General features: G+C 51.8%; 1 protein-coding gene across 3 annotated transcripts in view; it reads right to left on the reverse strand.

Annotated features, from left to right (window-relative positions):
• PARD6G (par-6 family cell polarity regulator gamma) overlaps positions 1 to 21,834 on the reverse strand; it is a 107,375-nt gene extending 85,541 nt beyond the window's left edge. The window contains exon 1 of one of the 3 annotated variants that reach the window (XM_033837892.2): positions 21,555 to 21,834. In XM_033837892.2, coding sequence (XP_033693783.1) covers positions 21,555 to 21,626 — 72 coding nt within the window. In that variant the 5' untranslated portion in view covers positions 21,627 to 21,834. The remainder of the gene's footprint in view (positions 1 to 21,554) is intronic. The other 2 variants (XM_033837893.2, XM_033837894.2) reach the window with 2 other exon arrangements.
• Between the last annotated feature and the right edge of the window lie 2,580 nt (positions 21,835 to 24,414).

A 24,414-nucleotide genomic window follows, 5' to 3' on the forward strand; every position in this document is an offset into this window, starting at 1 on the left:
CATGTGTATGCCCCACAGGAAGAAGCATACCTTGCACTCCCAGACAGGAAGTGACTACATTACTATCCCAAAGGAAGAATTTCTCCTCGCTCAGCAACAGTTCAGCCAATGAGAAACATCACAGCTCGACCAAGGAGAAGCCATCACCATCCTGAACTACTACCTTCCTCCAATGAACTTTCATTTAGAACAACCCCTGCAGCTTCCCCATTTTCCCCATAAAAGCAGACTCCCTTTGTTCTCTGGACATGCCTGTGGTTTGCCATAGACTGCATGTCTCAAATTGCAATTTTTTTGCTGTTCCCAAACAAACCCTATTTGTTGGTAAAGTAACTGCTTGTTTTAGGTTAACACCTCACACTTAACGGTCAAAGACAGAATGATTTCACCCAGAGATGAGGAACAAGAAAAGAATTTCCACTTTCACATCTACCATTTAACACTGTTCTACAGGTTCTACCAAGGCACTTAGGGAAGACAATAAAGGACATCCAGATTGGAAAGGAAGAATTAAAAATACGTCTGTCCCCATCTGGTATGTCCTTACATGTAGAAAGTCCTAAGGAATCTGGAAGAATTAATTATTAGACCTAATAGATGAGTTCAGCATGGTTGCAGGATACAGTATCAACACACAAATATAAATTTATTTCTGTACACTAGCAATGAACAATCTGAAAATGAAATTAAGAAAATTTCACTTACAATAGCATCAAAAAGGATTAAAGTATTTAGGAATAAATCTAATAAAAGAAGTGAAAGACTGGTACACTGAAAACTACAGAATAGTGTACAGAATACTGTTGAAAAATTAAAGACCTAAATAGTGTGAGCACATATATGGACATCTAAAAAGGACAAAACAGAACAGCTTTTAATTCATAAAGTAAGACGACTAATACATTAATAACAATTCCCTGATGAGTTCCCATTTTGTCAAGTATTTTTCTCAAAGTTATTGGCAGGTGTCTCCAGGGAGCAGATGGCTACCTATGCCATGAAAGGAAGGGGGGGGGAAGGAAAAAAGATATTCAATGCTTATGAAGTGCAAGACTTAAGACTGTTAAGATGGCAACAATCCCCAACTTGACTGCAAATTCATTTCAAGCCCTATGAAAATCCTAGCCGCCCTTTTGCAGTAACTGGCAAGCTGTTCCTAAAACTTATGTGGAAATGCAAGGGACCCAGAAAATCCAAAAGATCCTTGAAAAAGAAGAACAGGGAGGACTCACACTTCTTAATTTCAAAACTTACAGACTAATGCTGGCAAAGAAGTAGACATATAATCAACATTATAGAATTGGGAGTCCAGGAAAGTAACCCTTATATTTGTGATCAATTGATTTTTGACAAGAATGCTAAGGCAATTCAGTAGTGGAAGAGAATAGTCTTTTCAACAAATGGTGCTGAGGCAATCTGATACTCACAGGCAAAACAATGAAGTTGGACTCCTACCTCATGTCATATACAGCTAAACTAAAATTGGATCACAGACGTAAATGTGAGAGCTAAAATTATAAAACTCTTAGAAGAATACATAGGATTAAATTTATTACTTCACTTAGGCAATGATTTCTTCGCTATCATACTAAAAGCATAAGCAACAAAAGAATAAATTAGATAAACTGGCCTTCATCAACACTGAAAGTGCTGTGCATCAACAAAGTGAAAAGATAATCTACAGACCGGGAGGAAAATGCTGCAAAAATATATAAAGACCCCTTAAAACTCAACAATGAAAAGACAAACAACCCTATTAAAATGGGCAAAGGACTTGAACAGACATTTCTCCAAAGAAGATATACACATAGCCAATAAACACATGAAAAGAGCTCAACATCATAAGTCATTAGGAAAATGCAAATCAAAACTGTAATAAGCCACCATTTCATCCACTATGATGACTACAATCAAAGAGATAGATGACAGGGACTTCCCTGGCGGTCCAGTGGTTAAGACTCCACGTTTCCACTGCAGGGGGCATGTGTTAGATCTCTGGTCAGGGAACTAAGATCCCACATGCCATGAGGTGTAGCCAGAAAAAAAAAGAGAGATAGATGACAATGTGTTGGTAAGAATGTGAAGGAGTCTGAACTCTCTCATACATTTCTGGTAGGAATATAAAATATGTGTCTGTTTTGGTAATCAGTTTGGCTCCTAAAAATGTTGAACAAAGAGCTGCCATGTGGCCCAGAAATGTCACCCCCAGGTATGTACCCAAGATTAATGAACACATAAAAACTTGCACACGAATGTTCACAGCAGCATCGTTCACAATAGCCAAAGAGTGAAAATATCCCCATGTCCATCAACTGATGAACGGATAAACAAAAAGTGGCATATACCCTGTTAGTGAATATTACTCAGCCATAATAAGGAATGAAGTATGACACACGCTGCGACAAATTTGAACCTTGAAAACATTATGGTTAATGAAAGACGTCAGACACGTAAGACCATATACTGTATGATTCTATTCATATGAAATGTACAGAAGAAGCAAATTCATAAAGAAAGCAGACTAGTGGTTTCTAGGGACTAGAAGTAGAAAGGAATTGAGAATGGCTGCTAATCGGTATGGGGTTTCTTTTTGGGGTGAAGAAAATGTTCTAAAATTAAATAATGGTAATGATTGCACAACTCTGTGAAAATACCAAAAACTACTGAATTTACACTTGAAAGGTATGAATTTTATTTCATATAAATTACAGCTTATAGAGCTGTTTTTGTAACTTTCACTTCAAAGAATAAGTTTTTTAAACAGCCAATTGAAGGCTTATTGGCGGCTGCGTTGAGAAATATGGAAACCCCGGAAGACGGTGGTGGACTGGCTGGTGCACACGGAGGCTCGGCTTTTGCCCCAGGAAATCCCAAGAGACCAAGGGTCCAAGCATCGCCTGCCAGCACACCTCAGTTTGGAAGATGAAGACTTACAAAGAACTCAGGGAAGCCCGCCCCCCGCCCCACCGCCATTGCTGCTGGCCCTTGCAGAGGAGAACGGGATGTGAGACTTCGTCCAAGCTGGTAGGGCAAGCTTTTCCAGTTCGAATTGGTCCAACAGCGTAGAGCTGGTAGGGAAGACAGAGGGCAGGCACTCTGAACAGGGCAGAACTTGCCTCCTTCACACACCCATCTCCACCCTGACCCCAAACTGCAAAAGGCCCTCAGTCCCTCTCATCCAATTTAGAAGCTAAAACTCCATATGAATGACGTTTTCGGAGCCACAAGGCTCTGGCAATACAAATGTATTTTCATCGTTCAATGTCACGTGACTCCAAGGTTAGTTCATTACCATTACCATAATTATCCCTTACTTTCCAGGTTAAAAATAGTAAAAATGTAGAATTTTCTTTTTCTTGATACCTAAGGAGTTCTCTCTACAGTTATCCACATGTTTAAACAAATCCTTTTTGTATGGAAACATATTTAATTCAGAGCGTGAAAGGCTCATTTGGTGTGCACTGCAAGTCTTGTTAGCTGTCTTCACGCCCACAATTAAATCATAAGCTTCCCCAGTGGAAGTGCACTTCCAAGCTCCTATGCTGAGGGTCTCAGAGAGAGAGATTTGCCCAAGGCCATAGAGCTACTTGACTCCAGGCTGGAAATAAAGCCCATTTTCTGACTCTGCTCCTGTGTTCCCTCTGCAGCAGTGAGCTGCTGCCACTTCAAGCCGACCAAGAAGTTCATTCTTTTCACGACGGAAATCATGGTCCCAGGTTTCATCTTAAACTCACTTAGCTACTCTTTGCTTAAAAACTCTAAAATGGCACATTTTTGATAATTAAGATGCAGCTCTGGCGTAATACCATTCCCAGAGAAACTGAGTGAGTCAAGCAGCTGCCGTCCTCCTGTGGTCTAACACCAAAGGCAAGGGGAGGAGAATGATAAATGGTACTGTCTTCTCACCTAGGTCCTTTCCCACTGTTGTCTTTCTAACTAGGGAGGGCTCCTAGGGCCTGAACCCCACGTGATGTCCCTCGACGGCCCCCGGTGGGGGGCAACCAATCACCATTTCCATCAGTTGGGGGAAGGCTGTGGGAGGTAAAGGTGCACCCGTGGCTGTGTCTCTAACAGCTATATGGGGGCAGGAAACGCACCACACTACTGTTACTTTCAAGCTGCCCCCTCCTAGATGTAGGCAGCTAAAACCCAGAGGCAAAGGGGCACTTGGTCACTTTTTGCCACAGCGTCTGAGTCAACCACCCCCAAGCCCCAGCTCACCTCCCCTTTCAGGTTGCCTTTCACAAAACAGGGGAATTGAACTTTAAGGACAAAGGTCTGTAACTCTGAATTTCTATCCTCCTTCATCATTTCCTTAAGATACTCCGCTGTTTTTAAAAAAGCATCCTTTCCTCTCCTGCATGCAACTCACGGTAATCTTCGCCTCAGAGGCAGTCAGAAAAGCCGACCGCATGTGCCTGTGAACACAGTCACTCTGGAGAAACCAGCAAGATTCATGCTGGACCGAAAAAGGGGCGGAAACGCCAAGGGCTGGTGTCTGGTATGACACTTGAGGTGCCACTGGAGCCCAGGGCTCACTGTCCTGCGGCCGTTCCAGTCCTGCCTGGGCCGGGAGGGACAGCTGTCTGAGAGAGCTCTGCGCTCGGGAGAGGACGCTCCTCCAGGCTTCTCCAACATGTGTGCTTTTTAAAGAATTAGGATCACACAGTTTGGTACATTTTATTTATCTTTATGGTTTGAATGGGATAGAACCATACAGCTCAAAATTCAGAAGGAATCCCAGCCACCCAGTGTCCCCTGCACAGGAACCAATGGTTTCAGTTGTAGTGCCTTCAAAAGGCATGTCCTGCATGTAAGAGCAGTATCTGTGCCTTGTATCCATATTCCCTCTTTTTTAAACAGGAGCATACTGTATGCACTGGTCTACTCCATGCATTTTCCACTTATCTGCTGTACTTGAAAAACATTCTTTTACTGAACGCTTGTGGTCCTATGAGGTAGGTATCTCAAACTTGCACGTCACCTGGCTCCTGGCTTGTAAGGTGCCCACAAGGTGCCCACAGGGGCGTGATGAGGTATTGTCAGACTCACCAGGCAAGGCCAGAGGAGCCAGGCATCAAGGAGGAGTCTTTACCTGTTGGAATCTGCTTAGTAACTGAGTCACTTATAAGCTACCCCCCAAACCCCAAGCAGCCACAGACTTTCAATTACCGTATGAGCGAAAGCAGGAACCTGCCACCAGACCACAAGCCCGTGAGGCAGGGTCTGTCTGCTGCAGCCTAGCACGGTCCCTGCTAGACGGTAGGCACTCAAATCTTTATTGAATTAATGAAATAAACCTGTGTTAACCAGCGTCAAAATAAAAGTCTATAAGCTGACATTACCGGACAAAACAGGAATGCAGCAGATGTGAGCACAGAGTCAGCAAGCAGGCCCCGCGCCTCAGGCCAGCCCTGCCACATCCCAGCAACCTGAAGCTGAACGCCAGCCGCCCCTGCCCGCCACGTGTCAGCACGAAAGTGAAGACACCTTCACCAGCAAAGGCACTGTTCCAATGAATATTTGCAAAGGGGTGTGACCTGGCAGGTGTAACACACTCTGGCTGTGCCTCTGCTTCCGAGGGCACAGCTCAACATCAAGTACCAGCTTTAGGACACAGAGGCTCAGGGGGTCTCAGTCAGACCCAGTGGCTGCCTGAAGGTGTGCCCTCCGCTGGAGACCACGCGGTGGGCACCCTGCATTTGCGGCAGGAAGGGAGACCCCGAGCCTCTAGGCCGCTCCCACCACTGCCCGCCCCACACCCTCCCTGCAGCAGAACTGACCCTAGAAAGAGAACATCCGAGAAGCATCGTTTGCTTTCGCTGCTCCCTTTCACAAGAGAGGCCCCAAGAACCACCAGGACACTTTTACAAAAGTGTCGTTTCACGTGACATGTGTCTCTTCATTCATGTGAACTCACTCCTCCAAGCTACCAAGTAGGAACTTTTTTTTTTTGATGTGGACCATTTTTAAAGTCTTTATTGAATTTGTTACAATGTTGTTTCTGTCTTATGTTTTGGTTTTTTTGACCTCGAAGCATGTGGATCTTAGCTCCCCGACCAGGGATAGAACCCGCACCCCCTGCACTGCAAGGCGAAGCCTTAACCACTGGACCGCCAGGGAAGTACCCCAAGGAGGAACTTATTCATTGAAAAAGTATTTCCATGAGCTGGACTTTATAGCTTCAAAAAGCAAACTACGGTCTCCATTTTATCCCCACTGACCCTGGCATAGAGCAGGCACTCAAAGTACATCTGCTGAGTGGACAGCTAGTAATGAGGTATGGCCCCTGCTCTCACTCACGCAGAGAATATCCATGGAGAGGTTCCAAGAAGCAGGTACGACCCCTCACACTGGGGCACGTGAGTGAACAAAACAGAAAAAATGTCTGCCCTCATGAGACTTACATACTAGTGGGGAGGACAGACAGCAAACAGTAAAAATAGTGAATAAGCAGATCCTATAGTGTGTAGGAAAGTGGTAGGTGCCACGGGGAGGAGAGAATGTAAGGAGATGGGCTGATGGAAGCCACGCGTTTTCCATAACCTGCCGGACGCTACACAGGAGCACAGACCATGGCAGCTCAAAGGCCTGCTGGATCCCTTCCACAGGGCCTGGACAGGTCGCCCCGGTGCTACAGCTCTCTGGGCTTCAGTTATCCCATCTGTAGGGTGGGGCTACTTAAGGTTTTATGCACACAGAGCAGGTTAGCTGCTTCTGACCACTGTAACAATTTAACCATTACTGTGAAAGCAGTACTTTCCTTCCAAAATCTTCAGAGCTAGACTCTTCCCAGTGATCCTGAGACTCTGCCCTAACCTTGAGGGACCAAGGAGGATGCCAGATGCTAAGTCTTCTCATTCCGATCCCCACTGCCTGCTCCCGGGCAGCGGCCTGGGGCTGAAGCACCCACGACTCCTCTGCTCATTTTCCTACCGTAAAATGTGTTTCTCTTGAAGATACCTGAGGGTTATCCAGGGGGCTACTATGTTCTTCCACACACGAACGACCCCTTATAAGTAAAGGCTGTCTTACAACGCAGACTTCAAACGACGTACACACGTTACCCAGCCTTCTCACTGCAGGAAGCGACCCGGCCCAGCACCCTGGATCCTGCGGTAGAGGCTCCACCCCCAGGCGACCCCACCCCGGGGCACCACCCCATACCAAGGCCACCACCCCCGGCCTCTCAGGTGAGAGCAATCACAGGAAGAGAAGCACAGGTAGATTCTGACAGAAAATCTTCATCAAAATACGGTGAAAAACGGAAACTGTAAAAGCTCGTCAAACAGACGAAGCACGCGCGCGGGATGAAACATGATGAAGCCAACACGCGCAGGATGAAACACGATGAAGCCAACACGCACAGGATGAAACACGATGAAGCCAACACGCGCAGGATGAAACACGATGAAGCCAACAGAGGTGCTGTTTCAGCGCTCAAGGAAGCCTTTACAATATGGACAGTGAAAGAAAACACGACCCAACGGTAAATCCACAGTGTGATCCCAATCAGGTTGAAAATTACTTGGGTGCAACTCAGAACAAAGCAGCAAGGCCCCCCCGGGCCTGGGACTCCTGCCTAGGCCAAGAGCCCAGGGAGCGGTGTACACCCGGCCCAACTTTGGCCAGTGAAACCAGGCTCTCTGGGCTGGGCCCAGGCACAGGGAATCAGAATCTGCATTCTAACAAGATTCCCAGTGACCCAGGTGCACACTAAAGTCTCAAAAGCAGTGTCATAAACATCCCAGTAAGCATCTTGCCAGTAACCACTACGGGCTACTTTTTATTTTTTTGCGGTACGCGGGCCTCTCACTGCTGTGGCCTCTCCCGTTGCGGAACACAGGCTCCGGACGCGCAGGCTCAGCGGCCATGGCTCACGGGCCCAGCCGCTCCACGGCATGTGGGATCCTCCCAGACCGGGGCACGAACCCGTGTCCCCTGCATCGGCAGGCGGACTCCCAACCACTGCGCCACCAGGGAAGCCCTGGGCTACTTTTAGTACTCATTCATTCATTCAACAAGATTTCACTGAACGCCCAATACGGGCCAGGCCCTGCGCCAGTGACGAGCGTCTTCGTGAGGCTGATGGTTTAGCCTGAGAGCCCAACACTGAGACGCTGAACAGTAATCACATGTGCAAATGTGTAATGACAAACTGAGAAACGTAAACGAAGAAGCGGCATGACACAGGCCCTGGTTTAAACTGTGCGCGCGAGGAAAGCAACAAACAGATGGAGAAGGAGCTGCAGCACATCACCCACGTGTGGCCCGAAGGAGCTCCCAACAGCCCAGGCACCGGCGGGCAGGACCTCACTGTGCACCACGAGGCTGCTGGGGCAGCCCTGTGGGCTGTGACCTATGTCCTGCTCTTCATCGGGGTGGGTCCTGGAGTCACAATCAACACGACATTCCAACCATAAAAGATCTCAGGAGTGTACATTCATAGGGTAAACGCCAGCACCTCGGGACCATTTCAGGACGGGGCCAAGGAACATGTGTACACAGCATGCCACGTGGAAAACTGTGGAGAGACCTCCGTTTATGGGATGATCAGGTAGTACAGGCTGTCGTCCTAACGAGGCATCTGTCAGAGCGTGGGACCTGCCATGGGACGACCTCCTGGGCTGACACGCTGGGACAGTTTACAATCGGGCCACAGACCTGTGAGTCAGATGGGGCGGAGCCTGGCCCCTTGCTGTGCCCCGTCCACCCACCTCAATCCACAGCAATGGGGGTACAGCTGTCAGCACCTGCACAACTGCTCAGACAAGCACCGATTCCTGCATGAGGCTGCCAGACAGCTGCTGGGGACTGAGAACCCACTGCACTTGTGGTCACCTCTACGAGCCCCACGTGTGCTCCAGACAGGTGGGCACACACTCCTCTGCTCACGAATGCGTGACCGGCACCCGTGGACCCAGTACTGCTAAATGTAGCGGTGGGGCAGGGTTGAGAATGGAGGAGAGATTTAGGAATATGGCCTGTGGTCCCTGCCTGGCAGGGGTTTCCACCGTGGTAGAGGAGGTGTGGTGGGCGCCAAGCTTTGCGTGCATGCTCTACGTGACCCTGACGGCGACCCTGAGGTGTCACTGTTCCCATTTTACAGACCAGGAGACTGAGGCCTGAAAGGATTCCATAACAGTGCACGGGTACAAGGCTAGTAAATGAAGGCACTGAGGCTAATACAGGGGAGAATTTAGACAAGACCTAAAGAGCGCCCATGGTGTGGGTGAGAATTCCAAGGGACAGGGACGCCCTACGTGGGAAGGGACGGCACCCAGACCAGCTGACAGCGTGGACAAAGGGGGGCCATGGTGGGGTTAGCAGCATGAACCAGAGTCGGGCTGCTCTAGAAGCTGGGGGTAAACATGCAGGGAGACCCTGGTGTTGAGGTGGGGCTGGCGGACTGGAAGGTCCACCTGGGCCAGAGTGTGGAGGCAAATGCCAGGGTGCTCATCTGTCTTTGCCTTCACAGAACTTTCCTGGAACAGAAATCCGCTCAGGCAGAGGACTGGAGCCCCAGCCTGAGTGGGGAGGCAAGGTCACGTTCGGACATGAGCTCAGGGTGCATGGAAAACCGTCAGTGTCCAGGGAGGGGATGGGCTGAGGCGGGACGCTGCCTGGGCCAGTGGTAGCTTATCACACAAAAGGCAGAGTCACCGAGAGCGAAGGCTCTGGACCAGTGTACTAGGTTCAAAGTCCTGACTCACCTTGACTGGCTGGGTGACTCGATAATTTCAACTTCTCCAAGCCTATCTCCTCCTTTGTAAAAGAGGGACAAAGCATATTCCTCGTAGGGTTGTTGTGAGAACTGAATACACATCCATGTGCTGCTCGGAGTGAGATTCCAGCAAACAGCAGCTGGTCACCAGCTCGCACTCGATCCGCCTTGCTCCCCGAGCTTTTGCTCTTCTTGGCCAAGCACGCATGGAGAAGTTTTGCACTGAGCTAGACCTTCCACACGCACTCCCAGGGCTGTACTGAGCCCTCCTCAAAGAGTCAGACTTGCCAGCATCATAAAGTGAGGCCTTCTGCCGGTGTGGGTTTATAAATGACAGAGCAGGAAGCTCGCGGGCCCCCAACAGCAGCGTTCTCTCCTTCAGCTGAGCCACCTTCCTGATTTCTGAACGCGAGTCACGGCTTCCAGAGGCCCTGTCCCTTCCGCCACCGGCAGGCAGCTGTTGTTCAGGGCATTTTTCACAACGAAACCACCTTTTTGTAACTCTGTGAGAGAAAAGCTGTGCTCAGGAGTGTGGCCCTAACCCCAATCTCTGCATGGGGACTCAGCGCTAAGCTGAGCAGGCGCTGCCCACCCCAGCCTTGCAATCCAAGGGGCCTCCACTGAGTCACATGTCCAGTGCGCTAGGGACCTGGGAGGTCACCGCTAACACTGACCCCAGTTGCAAAGAGCCTCTGCAGTGCTACAGAGGAAAAGGCTCTCCCTGTACCCTCCCCATCTCCCTCCAATCAGACTGTACACAGGCCAGAGCTCATGGGGCTGCCGAGGAGAGGGGATTTCACAGGATGCAGGAGGGATATTTAAGAAGCAGCGCAGCCCTGAGCTGGTGTCCAGGAGGTGCTGGGGAGGAAGGTGGAGAGACACATGCTGTGACTTCAGAGCACGTCTGGACCAGGTAGGTGTTGTCTGTCCTCCATGAGGTGGAACCAGGGGATAATAACTAGATGGGAAGCAGGACGGCACAGCAAGTGAGGGTTTAAGATCTGATTCTGCCACTTGGCTGGGGCCTTGGCTGGGCGAGCTAACAGCCTGGTCAAGACCCCAGGTCCTCCCCTCTACAGCCCATGTATAAGGTGTGAGGAGCGTCAAGGAAACATCTGTGACGAGCACCCGGCAGAAGGGCCAGCAGGAAGCTGGTACACAGCCGATGCTCCGAGAAGGGAAGCTGCAACCATGAGACGCCACTGAAACTGACGAGAGGTCACACCTGCCCGGACTCTCCTCCAGGTGAGGTGATCTGGGTGGCAACCGCTCCCACCAGTCTGGACCTAGCTCCTAGGGCAGGGAGGGAGCCCAGAGACTGTGCGTTCCCCAGAACCTCACTCCAGGAAGGACTGCAGGGCAACCCCGATAGCACATGCTTGCTCACTCTCAAGGGCTGGTCCCTGCGGATCCTCGGCCTGGCGGTGACCAGAGTCTGTGACCCACCACCGGGTGGGCTGAGAGGAGGCACCACTGACCAGCAGTGTGGTCGTATTCCTGGGAAACTGCTCCCAGTTCGGGGCGGCGGTTCACAGGACCGGTGACTCCGAGCTCGAGACGAGCAGGGACAAAGCTGCTCCAGGGCAGCTCCTCTCCGGAGAACCCGACACAGTGCTGCCCACAAGAGCGTCTAGACGTACGGGCTTCTGCATCCCCTTCCAGGCCAAAGGAGCACGTCCTTGTGCAATCCGGGTGCCCCGCGCGTCCTGCACCTGTAGCTGCTACCAGGAGCCAGGGGCCACCTCCTGCTCTGTGTGAAGGACCTTCGTGCAGGCAGAGTAGTTTGCCCCACAGCAGCAGCCCGTCATTATTCCAGGCCAGCGAGGGAAGTAAGGGCAGGGCTTGTGGGTGGGGAAGCAGTCGCTCAGGTCCCCAAGCGTGGAAAACAGGACGCGAACATTCCTTTAGTCTCCCAGTTCCTCTAGCATAGCTGACCATGGAAAGACAGCCGCTTAATGGTCCTCACAGGTCTTTTCCACAGCCCTTAACCGGGGACCCCAGGGTCCTCCCATGGCAACACGCACCCCCAAAGGAGGCCGTCGGGGGCGCTTTCTGCCCCTGTGCATCAGTGCCCCACGTCCTGTCTCGGAAGCAAAGGCACAGAGAGATCTGCTCTGTAGACTGACGGACATACAATCCAGCTTTCGACAGGCACACTCACGCCGTGAAACGGAAAATAAACATGCCGGATCACTAGGCAGGACTTTCGGGGAGAGCGAAGAAATTCCCGAAGGCAAAGGGTGCAGCTCACCAACATCCTCAGGTGTGCGAGTGGTGAGCTGCAGGGCGACACAGGGACACCCCTAGGTGAAGGCCACGTGAAGCTCCTGGCTCCACAGCCCGCCACGGTCAAGGCCGCCGTGGGGGTCTTCGTTCCGCGTGGGAAACTCAGACAGTTTTCAAAAGGACAACTGTGCACCGTCACCGAAGAGACTGTGGCAGAGGTAGAGAACAAGCGTACGGACACCAAGGGGGGAAGTGGCGGGGTGGGGGGGGGCGGTGGTGGGCTGAACTGGGAGATTGGGATTGACATGTACACACTGATGTGTATGAAACAGATGACTAATAAGAACCTGCTGTATAAAAAATAAATAAAATTCAAAAAAAGAAAGAGACCATGGCACGAGCTGTCCTGGACCCGTCAAGCAGCACCAGGCCCGTCCTTGTTCATGTCGTGTCTCAGTTTCTCCCCGAGCACCTGGCCCACCAGAAGGGCCCACGCAAGGTAGTACGGGGTAAAGCGGGGCAGAGGAAGGCAGGACAGCAGCAACTCAAACTGCAGAATTAAATGAAAGACCGGGGCGGGGGGGGGGGGGGGCTTCCCTGGCAGGCCAGTGGGTAGGACTCCACACTCCCAATGCAGGGGGCCCGGGTTCCATCCCTGGTCGGGGAACTAGATCCCGCGTGCGTGCCGCATCTCAGAGCCTGCGTGCCACAACTGAGAGTCTGCGTGCTGCATCTCAGAGCCTGCGTGCCACAACTGACAGTCTGCGTGTCGCATCTCAGAGCCTGCGTGCCACAACTGACAGTCTGCATGCTGCATCTCAGAGTCTGCGTGCTGCAACTAAAGATCCCGTGCGCTGCAACTAAGACCTGGCACAACCCAAATAAATAAATACATAAATATTTTTTAAAATAAATAAAGGAAGGACTAGGAAGGCCCTTCAATTCTGTAAGACAAATTCCTCATTTGTTTGGATTCAGTAATCAACAACCTATTAAAAAGCTGTGGCTCAAGGCCTTCGGGAACTCCTTAACCCTCAGAACCCTACAACAGCTGCTCCACCCAAATCCACCCAAGTCCAGGGTCGGCGCCCGCACACCTGACGCTCCAGAAGAGCCACAGTGGGCTGTGCGCTAGCCTGACCAGGGCCTCTGCCAGCCGGCCCCTAGCAGCACCGAGAACGGCTAGTGAAACTCACAAGCACGCTGAAGGGGAGCTCACAGGAGGCTTTGGCCGCCTGGTCCTCCAGCAACACAGACGGATGCATAAGAATACTTTTTTTTTAACATCTTTATTGGAGTATAATTGCTTTACAATGGTGTGTTAGTTTCTGCTGTATAACAAAGTGAATCAGTTATACATATACATATGTTCCCATATCCCCTCCCTCTTGCGTCTCCCTCCCACCCTCCCTATCCCACCCCTCTAGGTGGTCACAAAGCACCGAGCTGATCTCCCTCTGCTATGCGGCTGCTTCCCACTAGCTACTATTTTACGTTTGGTAGTGTATATATGTCCATGCCACTCTCTCACTCCGTCCCAGCTTACCCTTCCCCCTCCCCGTGTCCTCAAGTCCATTCTCTACGTCTGTGTCTTTATTCCTGTCCTGCCCCTAGGTTCTTCAGAACCATTTTTTCTTAGATTCCATATATATGTGTTAGCATACAGTATTTGTTTTTCTCTTTCTGACTTACTTCACTCTGTATGACAGACTCTAGGTCCATCCACCTCAATACAAATAACTTAATTTCGTTTCTTTTTATGGCTGAGTAAAATTCCATTGTATGTATGTGCCACATCTTCTGCACAAAGGAATACTTTGAATCCATAAAAAGCAGATCTCTGGATGCACACAACACGGATGGACCCTGCGGACACAGACTGCATTGTGACATCGCGCCTGACGACCAGCACGCTCATCTCTGGTGACAGAGACCCTGCTGGCGGTTACACTGGGGATGGGGGATGACTATACCGCGCACGAAGGCACTTCCTGAAAGCCGAAATGTCCCACACCGTGTGCACAGTGCTCACCGGGTGTGCAAACATGTAAAATTTCATCAAGCCACACGCCTGAGGTTAGTGTACTTCACTGTCACACACACGGCACTCCACACAGGAGAGATTCCCTGGTGTGAGGCGGGGCTGGAACAGTTTCCTGAAAAGGCAGCTGTTTCAGCCTTGAGGCATGGCAGAGCTTCCCGCATAAGTGCAGGAGAGGATCGGGTTGCAGATGGTCAGCCCGTGGACCTGGGGAGGGTGACAAGCCCGTGGACCTGGGGAGGGTGACAAGCCCGTGGACCTGGGGAGGGTGACAAGCTAAGAACTTAACAGGGATGGGCCATGCACGAGGCTCTGGGTGCTTTCCACACTCCTTAAGCGGCAAAAGCTTTTTTTTTACTTCCCTCAAGTAAAAAGCTACACATATGCCTCAAAATACAGAGCACATGCGCTCTGGCTGGGGATGGCGAGAGGAGCCCGCCCGCTCGGTCTCCTCTGCCGGTGAGCATCTTTGCAGAGCCCCAGAGGAACACAGTCTTGGCGAGTCGGAGAGACGGATGGTGGGGTGCGGGACACATATCCCTGGCCCCAGGAACCTGGGAAGCACTGAACTTAGGGGACAGGGAAAGGAGGCATCGAAGGTAACTGCTGTCCCAGCTGTAACAGTGAGAGCCCTGTCCTGCTACCCCTATCCTATGCGTAACACAGGGCTGCCCAGGGAGCTCTGGCAGAGGAAGCAGGTAGGGCCAATGGGGTTTACAGGGAAGAGGGGTGGGCAGCGCTCGTGGAGATGCACAGGAGCTGGTTCTGACGACATGCCCCGAGCTGGGCCCCTGCAGCTCTCAGCCTACAATTTAGCACTAAGGAAATAAGGAGACACTAACAACAGCAGCGGTGTCCACGTGGACTTTTAAATCAGCTTCCTTTGAACTTCCAAATTTTCTCTTCTTTGTTCAGCTCATCTGCTACCCCGTTCTCTCCCTTCCCCTCCGGGGCACTAGCAGGCAGATGACAAGGCCCCTGACCCCTCTCAGAGATGCCCTGGGAATAAGTCGATTGGTGAATCCAGCTTTGGTCACCTGCCCCAAAAAGCAGTTCTTTTTGAAAGTACCCTGACAGACCACTTCTGAACTAGCAGCTATCAGGAAAATCATCTGATTTCAACTCAACTAACATTTATTGGGTACCTACTGCATGCAAAGCACTGCTTGTCACATTTTAGCCGCCGAATGTTTTCCCTGGAGCGTGCTACTGAGAAAGGCAGCACAGGGAGAGAGCTAGAGTCCCCAGATGCGCACAAGTGGGGACCAGAGCCCAGCTGCTTCTGGAAGCAAGGAGGAGAGAAGATGCTCTGACTCATCTCAAAGCAACCCGTGGGGGCACCGCTGTTGCTGACGCCAGAGAAGATAAGAGCAGCTCCTGGATGCCCGAGCACCGACTGCTCTTGCTATGTGGGCAAGACAGCCAGGATGCACCGGAAACCTCTGGTCTCAAGATGCGAAACTGTGGATTTGGTGATACTTCGGATATCAGAATGAAGGACCCCCGCATCCACCCACTCCGATATGCCCATCAGTGACTGATCCTTCATTGGATCATACGTTTTTTAAGGTGAGGATACTGGCTGTCTTGGTTACCTTTGTACCGCAGCAGGAACCCCACACCTGTCACACTGTAGTTGCTCAGTAAATGAATACATCAATGGATGACAGGCTTTTAAGAATGACTACTGAACACTGGACTTCCCTCAAGGCCACACGGCTAGAAACTGCTCCCGGATGGAAGAAAAGTAGAGCTTCCTCCCCGCAAAGCACTAGGCCTAACCCTTCCAAACTCCAGATCCAGACAGCCCGAGAGGGACTGCCTCGTTCTACACGGGGTGAGCTGTGAACACTTGCGTCAGTATCCGCACCTGGACGTGAGGGCTTGTCAGAGCGAGAGGGGCAGCAGGCCTCCTCCAACAGGGCCACAGACCGTTCATGGTAAAGAGCATGGGGTCTGGAGCCGAACTGCCTGAGCTCCCTGACCTGGGCCAGGTTAGTGGCGCCACCTTGACGTTTCAGTGTTCTCTCGTGTAAGGGAGGTTATAACAGAACCCATCCGGCAAGGCTGTGATGGGGACTAATGAATTATTATTTGTAATGTATTTAGAATATATATGTATGTGGTTAACCAAATACTAAGAAATACTTCGGAATGCAACCTATACACAGAGGGCAGCACCCAGCCTGGACCATCTCTATACCCCTCGTGTGTTCAGGGCAGCCTCAGAGGAGGGCTACCAGGTGTGTGTTGGGGCTAGAAAGGGGCACAGCACCTCACACTGCTCCCCAGGTTCACAGCTGAGGAGAAATCTGCCGAGAGGAAGTAGGGAGCCTATAAACATGGAAACAGCTAGTTGACCAAATGCAACTCCCAGACCCCTGAGGCCCCTTTCACAGACGCCTCTGGCATCGTCATTCCAAGCTCCTTCCTTGCTTGCCTCTAAAAGTCCAGGAGGCCCCTTCATGGGAAAGGGGCAGGATGCCTCTCTATTTTCACCGATTCAGGATGTGATTCACAAACATTAGAGCTTCTGACACCTAGAAGCAACCTTGAATGGTTGCATCTCCCAGGCCCTGACACTCCTTTCCTTCCCTAAAATTGGAAGAGCCCTCTATCTGAAATGTCATGGGTCCTAGGAAAGGGCTTGAACCCCTGCTAACTAGGGTGCCCCTAGGAACACCCATAGGGCTTTCTGCTGCTCACGGGTCACAGACCCACAGGAGGTGGGCCGCAACACCATCCATGCCCACCAGACTGACACTCCCCACCTGGGTCCCTGATGAGAGTCTCCTCTAGATGCAACTTCCCAAGTCAAGTTACCGAACCTGTTTAAACGCAGACATGCACGGATACAACAAAACCGGAATCTTAAAAGGGTGTGGCCAAACACAGAGGTGAGTCAAACTGTCAGGCGGTTCTCAACTGGCCCACAGGAGGCAAGTGCCCAGCCACCCCATGGGGAGGGCCTGGCCCAGGCTCCAGCCCCCAGGTGGAAGGGCATGGCCAGGCAGCCGACAACCTCAGCAGAGACACGATCTGGGACCACAGGGAACACTGTCACCTAGCACCATCTGCACTGACTGGAAAATCTCCTGGGACGAGCAGCTCCATCACTCAGTAGAAAATAAGAACACTAATCAAAAAAAAGAAGGGTGGAAGGAGACAGGCAGCTAAAAATAGACATAAAGTAGCTAACAAATATAAGAATTTTCTATTCACTAATAACCCAAGAAAACAAATTAAATGGGGTGGTGTTTCACTTATCTAAATGGGATAGAATAAGAAAATACCCAGGACTGGAGGGAGGGAGAGGGCTAGACATGCAACAAGGTACACATGTATAGAAGAGACCTTCTGGAAGGAAATTCAGCAATACGTACTCAAAGCCTTAAACATGCGCAGACTTTTCACTTAGTAATTTCACTTCTAGGAATCTGTCCTAAAGACATAATAAAAGTTCTGCATTGAATTAAGGGAATCAGTATTCTTTGTATACTTTTTATGATATACGTTCTATATGTACTCTTTATATAAAGATTTAAATGCAAAGTTGTTATTCACAGCATTGTTTATTCTAGGACAAAACTGGAAATAACCCAATAGGATATTAGTTAGATTAATTATGGTTTACACATAAGATGGAATACTACGTAGTCATTTCGAAAATATGTTTTCTAAAATTATTAATGACATGAGAAAACACTTCACTGTTAAGTTCAAGGCGGAAACTTGAAGGCTACAGAATAATATACCTATAAAATATGCCTCTGATTCTGTAAAACAAAGACATCTGCATGTATACATGCATAATAAAGGGTCAGAAGGACACGCGACCACACTTTGGATGTGAGAATTACCCCCTTGTGCCTGTTATGGTTTCTACATTTTCTACAATGATAATGTATTTGTTTAGAATGCAGAAAAGTCTCCAACATTATCTAAACCAAGCAGCCAAAACTGGATTAAAACCTTTAGAGGTGTTACTCTCCCCTCACACAATGAACACAACAAGCCATGGGGGTGTAAACACAGTCCTGGGTTCCTGTCACCAGCACCGTGACAAAGGCCGTAAGATGAGAGAAACACGGGGAAGGGGTCAGAGGATGCAGAAGGCTTGGCCTGGTGAAGACATCAGATGGACCTTGTAGGAGAGGGTGGTCAGGATAGGGCAGATTCTTCGAGAAAACATTTCAGGTGGGGGGAAAGCCACATAAACGGGACCCAGAGGCTGAAGAGAACACGGATGAGGCCTGAGGGGTAAGGAAACCGGGACAACACGGGCCTCATTTAACACAGGGGCCTCCAGCCAGAGGGTGAGGGCTCAGTGAACAGCAGCTTGCGGACATGGGTAGCTGTGCTCCTCTAGGCTTTTCAGGCCTGTGGCTCGCAATGGCCCCGGGCGGCCTTCTGCCTTCTCCTCAAACAAGTCATCCCCAATTACTCTGCCCCTGCAGACCCCTCCCCCAGCACTGGCCTTCCTGCTGCCCCTCTGATGGGCCAAGACTTGCTCCCCTCGGCCTGAAACATGCTCCCGCAGACAGCTGCACAGCCCCTCCCCACTGCAGGTCTTACAGGGAGAGAGGAAAAAGAGTGAGTGTGAAATGGCGGCCCCATGAACCAGAACTGGGGAGTCAGAAGTGCGTGCACCTAGAGGGGTGGGATAGGGAAGGTGGGAGGGAGACACAGAGGGAGGGGATATGGGGATATATGCATACATACAGCTGATTCACTTTGTTATAAGGCAGAAACTAACACACCATTGTAAAGCAATTATACTCCAAAGTGCAGAGAAATGCAGCTGGTGGGGAGAGAAATAGATGCATCACAGGTATTAAAACAGAAATGCTGGGGGAGAGCCAGGGGCTATACGATGGGGAAGACCCACCAGGTCAAGATAATGTCTCTGCCTCCGACGCTTTGGGAACTGACCAGCTGTGGCAGATGGCTAATGCCAAAAATTCTGAGAGGATCAGATTTTCAGACCTGATATCCTGAAATGCCACAGAATCCTGACCTGCAGTGCTTAACTCTTACAATTGTGGGTGCTCTGCGGTTTAAAAGTACTTCACATTCATTACCTCATTTGATCCTGGGGGGCTAGCGGAATAGGTACAATGACCATTTTACAGATGAAATAACTAAGGCTCAGAACAGTTAAATAACTTGCCTGAAAACTCCAAAGGGTAGGTGGCAGAACCGGCCGGACTCAGCTCCCGGGCACCACTTTCTCCACATACAAACCCAGGTGTTACGGTGCTACCTTTAGATGGTGGAAAGACATCACTGTCGTAACGTCTGGCCTCCCATATTTTGACATCAGCAGCTGGACTAACGCTCCCTGCACAGATGGACTCCATGCGTGCAAGTATTCACTACCAAGTGGGTGGGTGGGAGGGCGTGTACAGACGCACGAGCCGCGTGGACCCTCTGGACAAACAGTAAGGCAAGCCCCCTCTTCCAAAAGGGCGGGGGTCAGTCGTGGTGCTGTGTGTATAACCAGCCAGCCCGGCAGGGCCCAGGCTGGTGTGGCCTGCCAGGGGTGCTCCCAAATTCAACCAAAACTCTCGCTCTGCCACTCACCCCCGGTGGAGCATTCAATGCATCTGCACTTGAACCCAGGCTTGGGCCATGGGGCAGTGCCCCTTCTTCACTGGGCAGTCAAGAAGGTGGGGCAGCCTGAGGCAATCCGCTGGGCCACCCGAACGCCCACAGCCCCCGGTTCCCCAGGAGAGGCAAAGGCAGATGCCTACTCTCCAGTCCCCAGGGGTCCTCACAGTGTCCACAGTGCAGAACTGCAAGATAAGGCCTGGTGAGGGCATTTCCTCCAGGGCTGTCCCTCTGGACGGACCCTCTGGAGTTGAATCTGGTCAGGCAGCTGCAAGCCGCCCGTGGCTACTGAGCACAGGGGATGTGGCCAGTGAGACTCAGGAACAGCATGTGATGTTAATCACTTAGAACCAAACTGCCACTGTGAAAGGGCAGCAGGAGGTACCCTTGCGTTCGAAGTGGTCTGTGTTGTGACCGTGCTGGGTCTCAGGAATGAGCACACGACAAAAGTGTGTGACCCAAAAACACCCCGTGAACAAGTCTGATGAGGTCCTGAATGCGACACTGTGATACAAGATGTTACCTTTGGGGAAGTCTCTGTATTCTTTTCCACAACTGCCTGTTAATCTGTGATGATCTCAAAATAGACAGTTAAAACGAAACACCACACGGGCTCAGTGGCTACTGCAGGCGACAATGAGCTCCACAAAGCCACCTTCCCACTGAGTTGAAGAAACGTCAATTATTTGGGGCTCCCACTCACGCCTGTCAGTTCTTCTCCCCCACGCAACTCACAGCGGGCACTTCTGATTCCGGGGTGTGGGCACTCTGGGGCTAAAAGCGGGGAGGAGTGCGGGGCGAGGGTCCCGGAATTAGCACACGGGGTAGTTAGAGATGAGGGGTTCCTAAAAAGACTGTCCAACAAGATGGTGATGAAATGCCGCCACTCACTGCAGTGGGGTTCCCGCAGAGAATCCCCCATCCTCGGAGGAAGCCCTGGAACTCCTACGCCAAAGCACCCCCCTTGCCCGGTAGGGGCAACCCAGGCAGGGGGCCGCCGGGTTCGTCTTCCCAGAGACCGGACCGGGTCACACACGCCCCGCGACCCAAGCGTGCGCAGAGTTGGAGGTCAGAGCCCACCCTCGGGTCCGGCCCCCTCCCACCAACCACTCAGTTGCCTCTGCCTTGCTTGACCGAGGCGGGGGGCGCGCAGAGAACGGGCGAGAGCCGGATCCCAGGCAGCGGTAAGCTGGGCCCCCTCCCTCCAGGACCCTGAACAACTGCAACTCCTCCTCCGCCGCGGGGTCCACCACTGAGACCCTCGCAGACAAAAGCGTCTGCCGCGAAGTAGCCGCCCCCGCAAAGGGCAGAAGCGCCAGATCCTATCAGCCAATTACCCAAACGCGCACAGCAACCCGCAAGTTCGGGCACGCTGGGGCCGGGGCGCGGGCAGCGGGAGGGGCCGCCGGCCCGGCGCGCCCGGGCAATCTGGGCCTGGGGCGCGCCGGGAGGCTGAGGGACTGGTACAGAGGGCCGGGCCGGGGACTGGGGGTCCGGTCCGGGGATCGGGGACCGGCTGCCCGTCTCCCCTCACCGATTCCGAGACTCCTCCGCAATGAAGGAGGCGGCGCGGCCAGGGCCCTCCCCTGGCCCGGGCCCCCGAGGCCCCTCCACGGCCCCGAATCCGAGCAGCCCCTGGGTCGCCCCGGAAATGTCGCCCCTCCACCGTGCGGCGCGCCGGGTCGCCGCCAGCTTGTGGAACAAAAGAGCCGCTCTCGCGAAGGGTCAGGCGGCCGCGCGGCCCTCCGAGCGCCGGGGCTCCAGCTGAACCCTATCGGGCTGCCGGGCTTTGTGCGCGCGCAGGGGCGGGAAGGATTGCGGGACCCCTGCACATCCCACGGACGGCGCCGCGTTCCAAAGTTGGCGCCGGCCCGTCTCGCGCCTCCCAGTCCCCTTCGGGGTGCCCATTCATTCGCGGGGGTGGGGGGCGCAGACCGCCGGCCCCCGGCTCACCTTGCTCTTGACTTCCACCGCGCTGCAGTCGTAGAAGCGCAGGGTCTGAGACTTGTGGAAACTCCGGTTCATGGTTCCGGCCCCGCTTAGCCTCGTCTTCGCCCTCGCTCCTCGCTACGGGGGCTGCAGAAGGACTCTGGGTGCAATACCCACCGCCGCGGCCCCGACCCCGGCCCGCGCTCGCTCGGCCGCGGGGCAGCTCGAGTGCAGCGGCCCGAGCTGGGCTGGCCGCGCGCCTTGGGCACTCCAGGGGCCGCGCGCGGGAGGAGCAGGGGAAGCCGGCGCGCGCCGCCCCGAGAACCCGCCCCCCGAGCCCCTAGAACCTACGTCCCGCCCCGAGCCCAGAGTATCCGCCACCAATCCCCGCCCCGCGCCCAGAGCATCCGCCGCCAATCCCCGCCCCGTACCCAGAGAACCCGGCCCCACGCCCCGCCCCGCGCGCCGACGACCTGCCCCGCGTCGCCAGCACTCGTACCCCGAGGACACGCCCGGAGCTCGGAGGGCACGCCCTCACGAGCCCCAAGGGCCCACGTCCTGCTCCGCGCCCCGTGGATCAGTCGCCTGTTCCCGCCCCGCGTCCCGAGGACCAGTTCCCCGAGGACACGCCCCACGCCGAGAAAACCGGCTCACGTTCCCGAGGACCCGCCCCACGAGCCTCAAGGCCCAGACTCGCGCCCTGAGGATCCACCTCCCGAGTCTGGAGGACACGCCCCCTGCCCCCGAGGACTCATCCAACGCCCCGCCCAGGGCTCGCCAACCCGGCCCCCCAAACCCGCCGTCAATCCCCGCCCGGTGCCCCGAAGACGCTCCCCCAGCCCCGCCCCGCGGGCCCGCCCCCAAAGACGCCGCGACCGGGTAGGTGCGTGCTCCAGTCCGCAAGATCAAGAGCGGGGAAGAGACGCCGCGCTGACCCACGCGGGGCGCCTCATTCCCACCTCGGCGCCCACGCTTTTTCTCCCTTGCTCGCTCCCGCCAAGATTTTGTTTGCCTCCACCCGTCGGCCAGGGAAGGGGACTGATCTAGGGTGATCTTTAACGTTGTCTTGGATAATAGGGGAATCATCGGAGGCGTGACGCCCTTGGGTCCACGTGTCCGTAGGAGCTGCCAGGTGGTAGATGGTCTGGGCGAAGGTTCTGCCGGAGGCAAACTCCTAAGGCATAGTCTAGCATAGGCCGAAGTAAAGGGTTAGGGAATGGTCAGAAGCATCGTATAGGCCTGTCTGATGAGAAGGAAGACTTCTGCCAAGGCTGGTAGAAAAAAGAACATGTTAGGAGAAAGAGGTCATCAGTTGTTAGCAATGACATGAGTACTTATTATCTAGAGAGATGGGGAAGTGGGGCTGCCAAAACCAACATCCTCGCTCTTGAGGAATTTGTAATGAAGTTAAGAACACAGGGCAAATAGGTGTTTCAAAATTATTATAAAGTATACGAGTTTACAATCCAATTTTAGTTTATTATATAACTTTTCTTAGTGTAAATTCATAGGAGGAAAAGGAAGAGGAAATACAAACATGCTAATTTAATTATTATACATACAGAAGGGTGTGTTAGTTAAATCTCTGGTTTTATATGTAATCAAGGACTTCCCTGGTAGCGCAGTGGTTAAGAATTCGCCTGCCAATGCAGGGGACACCGGTTCCATCCCTACTCCGTAAGATCCCACATGCCGCGAAGCAACTAAGCCCATGCCCCACAACTACTGAGCCTGCGCTCTAGAGCCCGTGAGCCACAACTACTGAGCCCGCGTGCCACGACTACTGAAGCCTGTGCGCCTAGAGCCAGTGCTCCACGACAAGAGAAGCCACGGCAATGAGAAGCCTACGCACCGCAACGAAGAGTAGCCCCGGCTCGCTGCAACTAGAGAAAGCCCACGTGCAGCAACGAAGACCCAACGCAGCCAAAAATAAATAAATAAAAAATAAATTTCTAAAAGAAAAATTAAACTACGTTAAAAAAAATAAATATAATCAAGAACAAATTTAGAAAACAATATAACCCCTCAAATTTTCAGAACAGTTTATGTATATATACATATATATATAGAGAGAGAGAGAGAGAGGGGTGTGAAACGAATGCAAACACGTTGTGAAATACTTATTAAATTCTATAGACAGAAAAAATAACAGTAAATAGGAACTGTGAGTATATATATATATATATATATATATATATATATATATATATACATCTGTCATGCCTATAAATGTGAGTGAGATAAAATTCACCTATTTTAAGACTTTCAGATTTGTTCACTAAGTAATACCCAGTCAAAAACAGCAAACAAGAGGGGCCCTCCCTGACGGTCCAGTGACTCAGACTCCACGCTCCCAATGCAGGGGGCCCATGTTTGATCCCTGGTCAGGGCACTGGATCCCGCACGCCGCAACGAAGATCCCCAAGGGGCAACGAAGATCCCCGCGTGCAGCAACTAAGACCCGACGCAGCCAAATAAATATTTTTTTAAAAAACGGTAAACAAGAGACATAGCTACAACAAAGTGACATAGAAAGGATGAAATTTAAAATACCAGTAAAAGAGAGAAAATGGGGGTTCTTAATTTAAGATTATGTTGCTTTAGGGACAAAGGCATTACCTCATTTAATGAAAATGAGCCTTCAGATACCACAGACGACAGGAGTTTTTTTTTTAAGGAAAACAAGTCATATGGGCAAAATTTTTCTTTAGGAATAGTTATTCCTTACTCCTGTTATATTAAGCTTACTCAGTCATTGTACAGACTTTAGACATCTCTTACATGATATTTAAATAAAAGGCTCTATATTTTGGACACACACACAAAAGGAAATGATCCTTCATAATGAAAATGGTCCTTCATAATGAAAAATGGTATGCCAACA

This window comes from Tursiops truncatus, chromosome 13 (assembly GCF_011762595.2).
Source record: "Tursiops truncatus isolate mTurTru1 chromosome 13, mTurTru1.mat.Y, whole genome shotgun sequence".
NCBI classification, from domain to species: Eukaryota; Metazoa; Chordata; class Mammalia; order Artiodactyla; family Delphinidae; genus Tursiops; species Tursiops truncatus.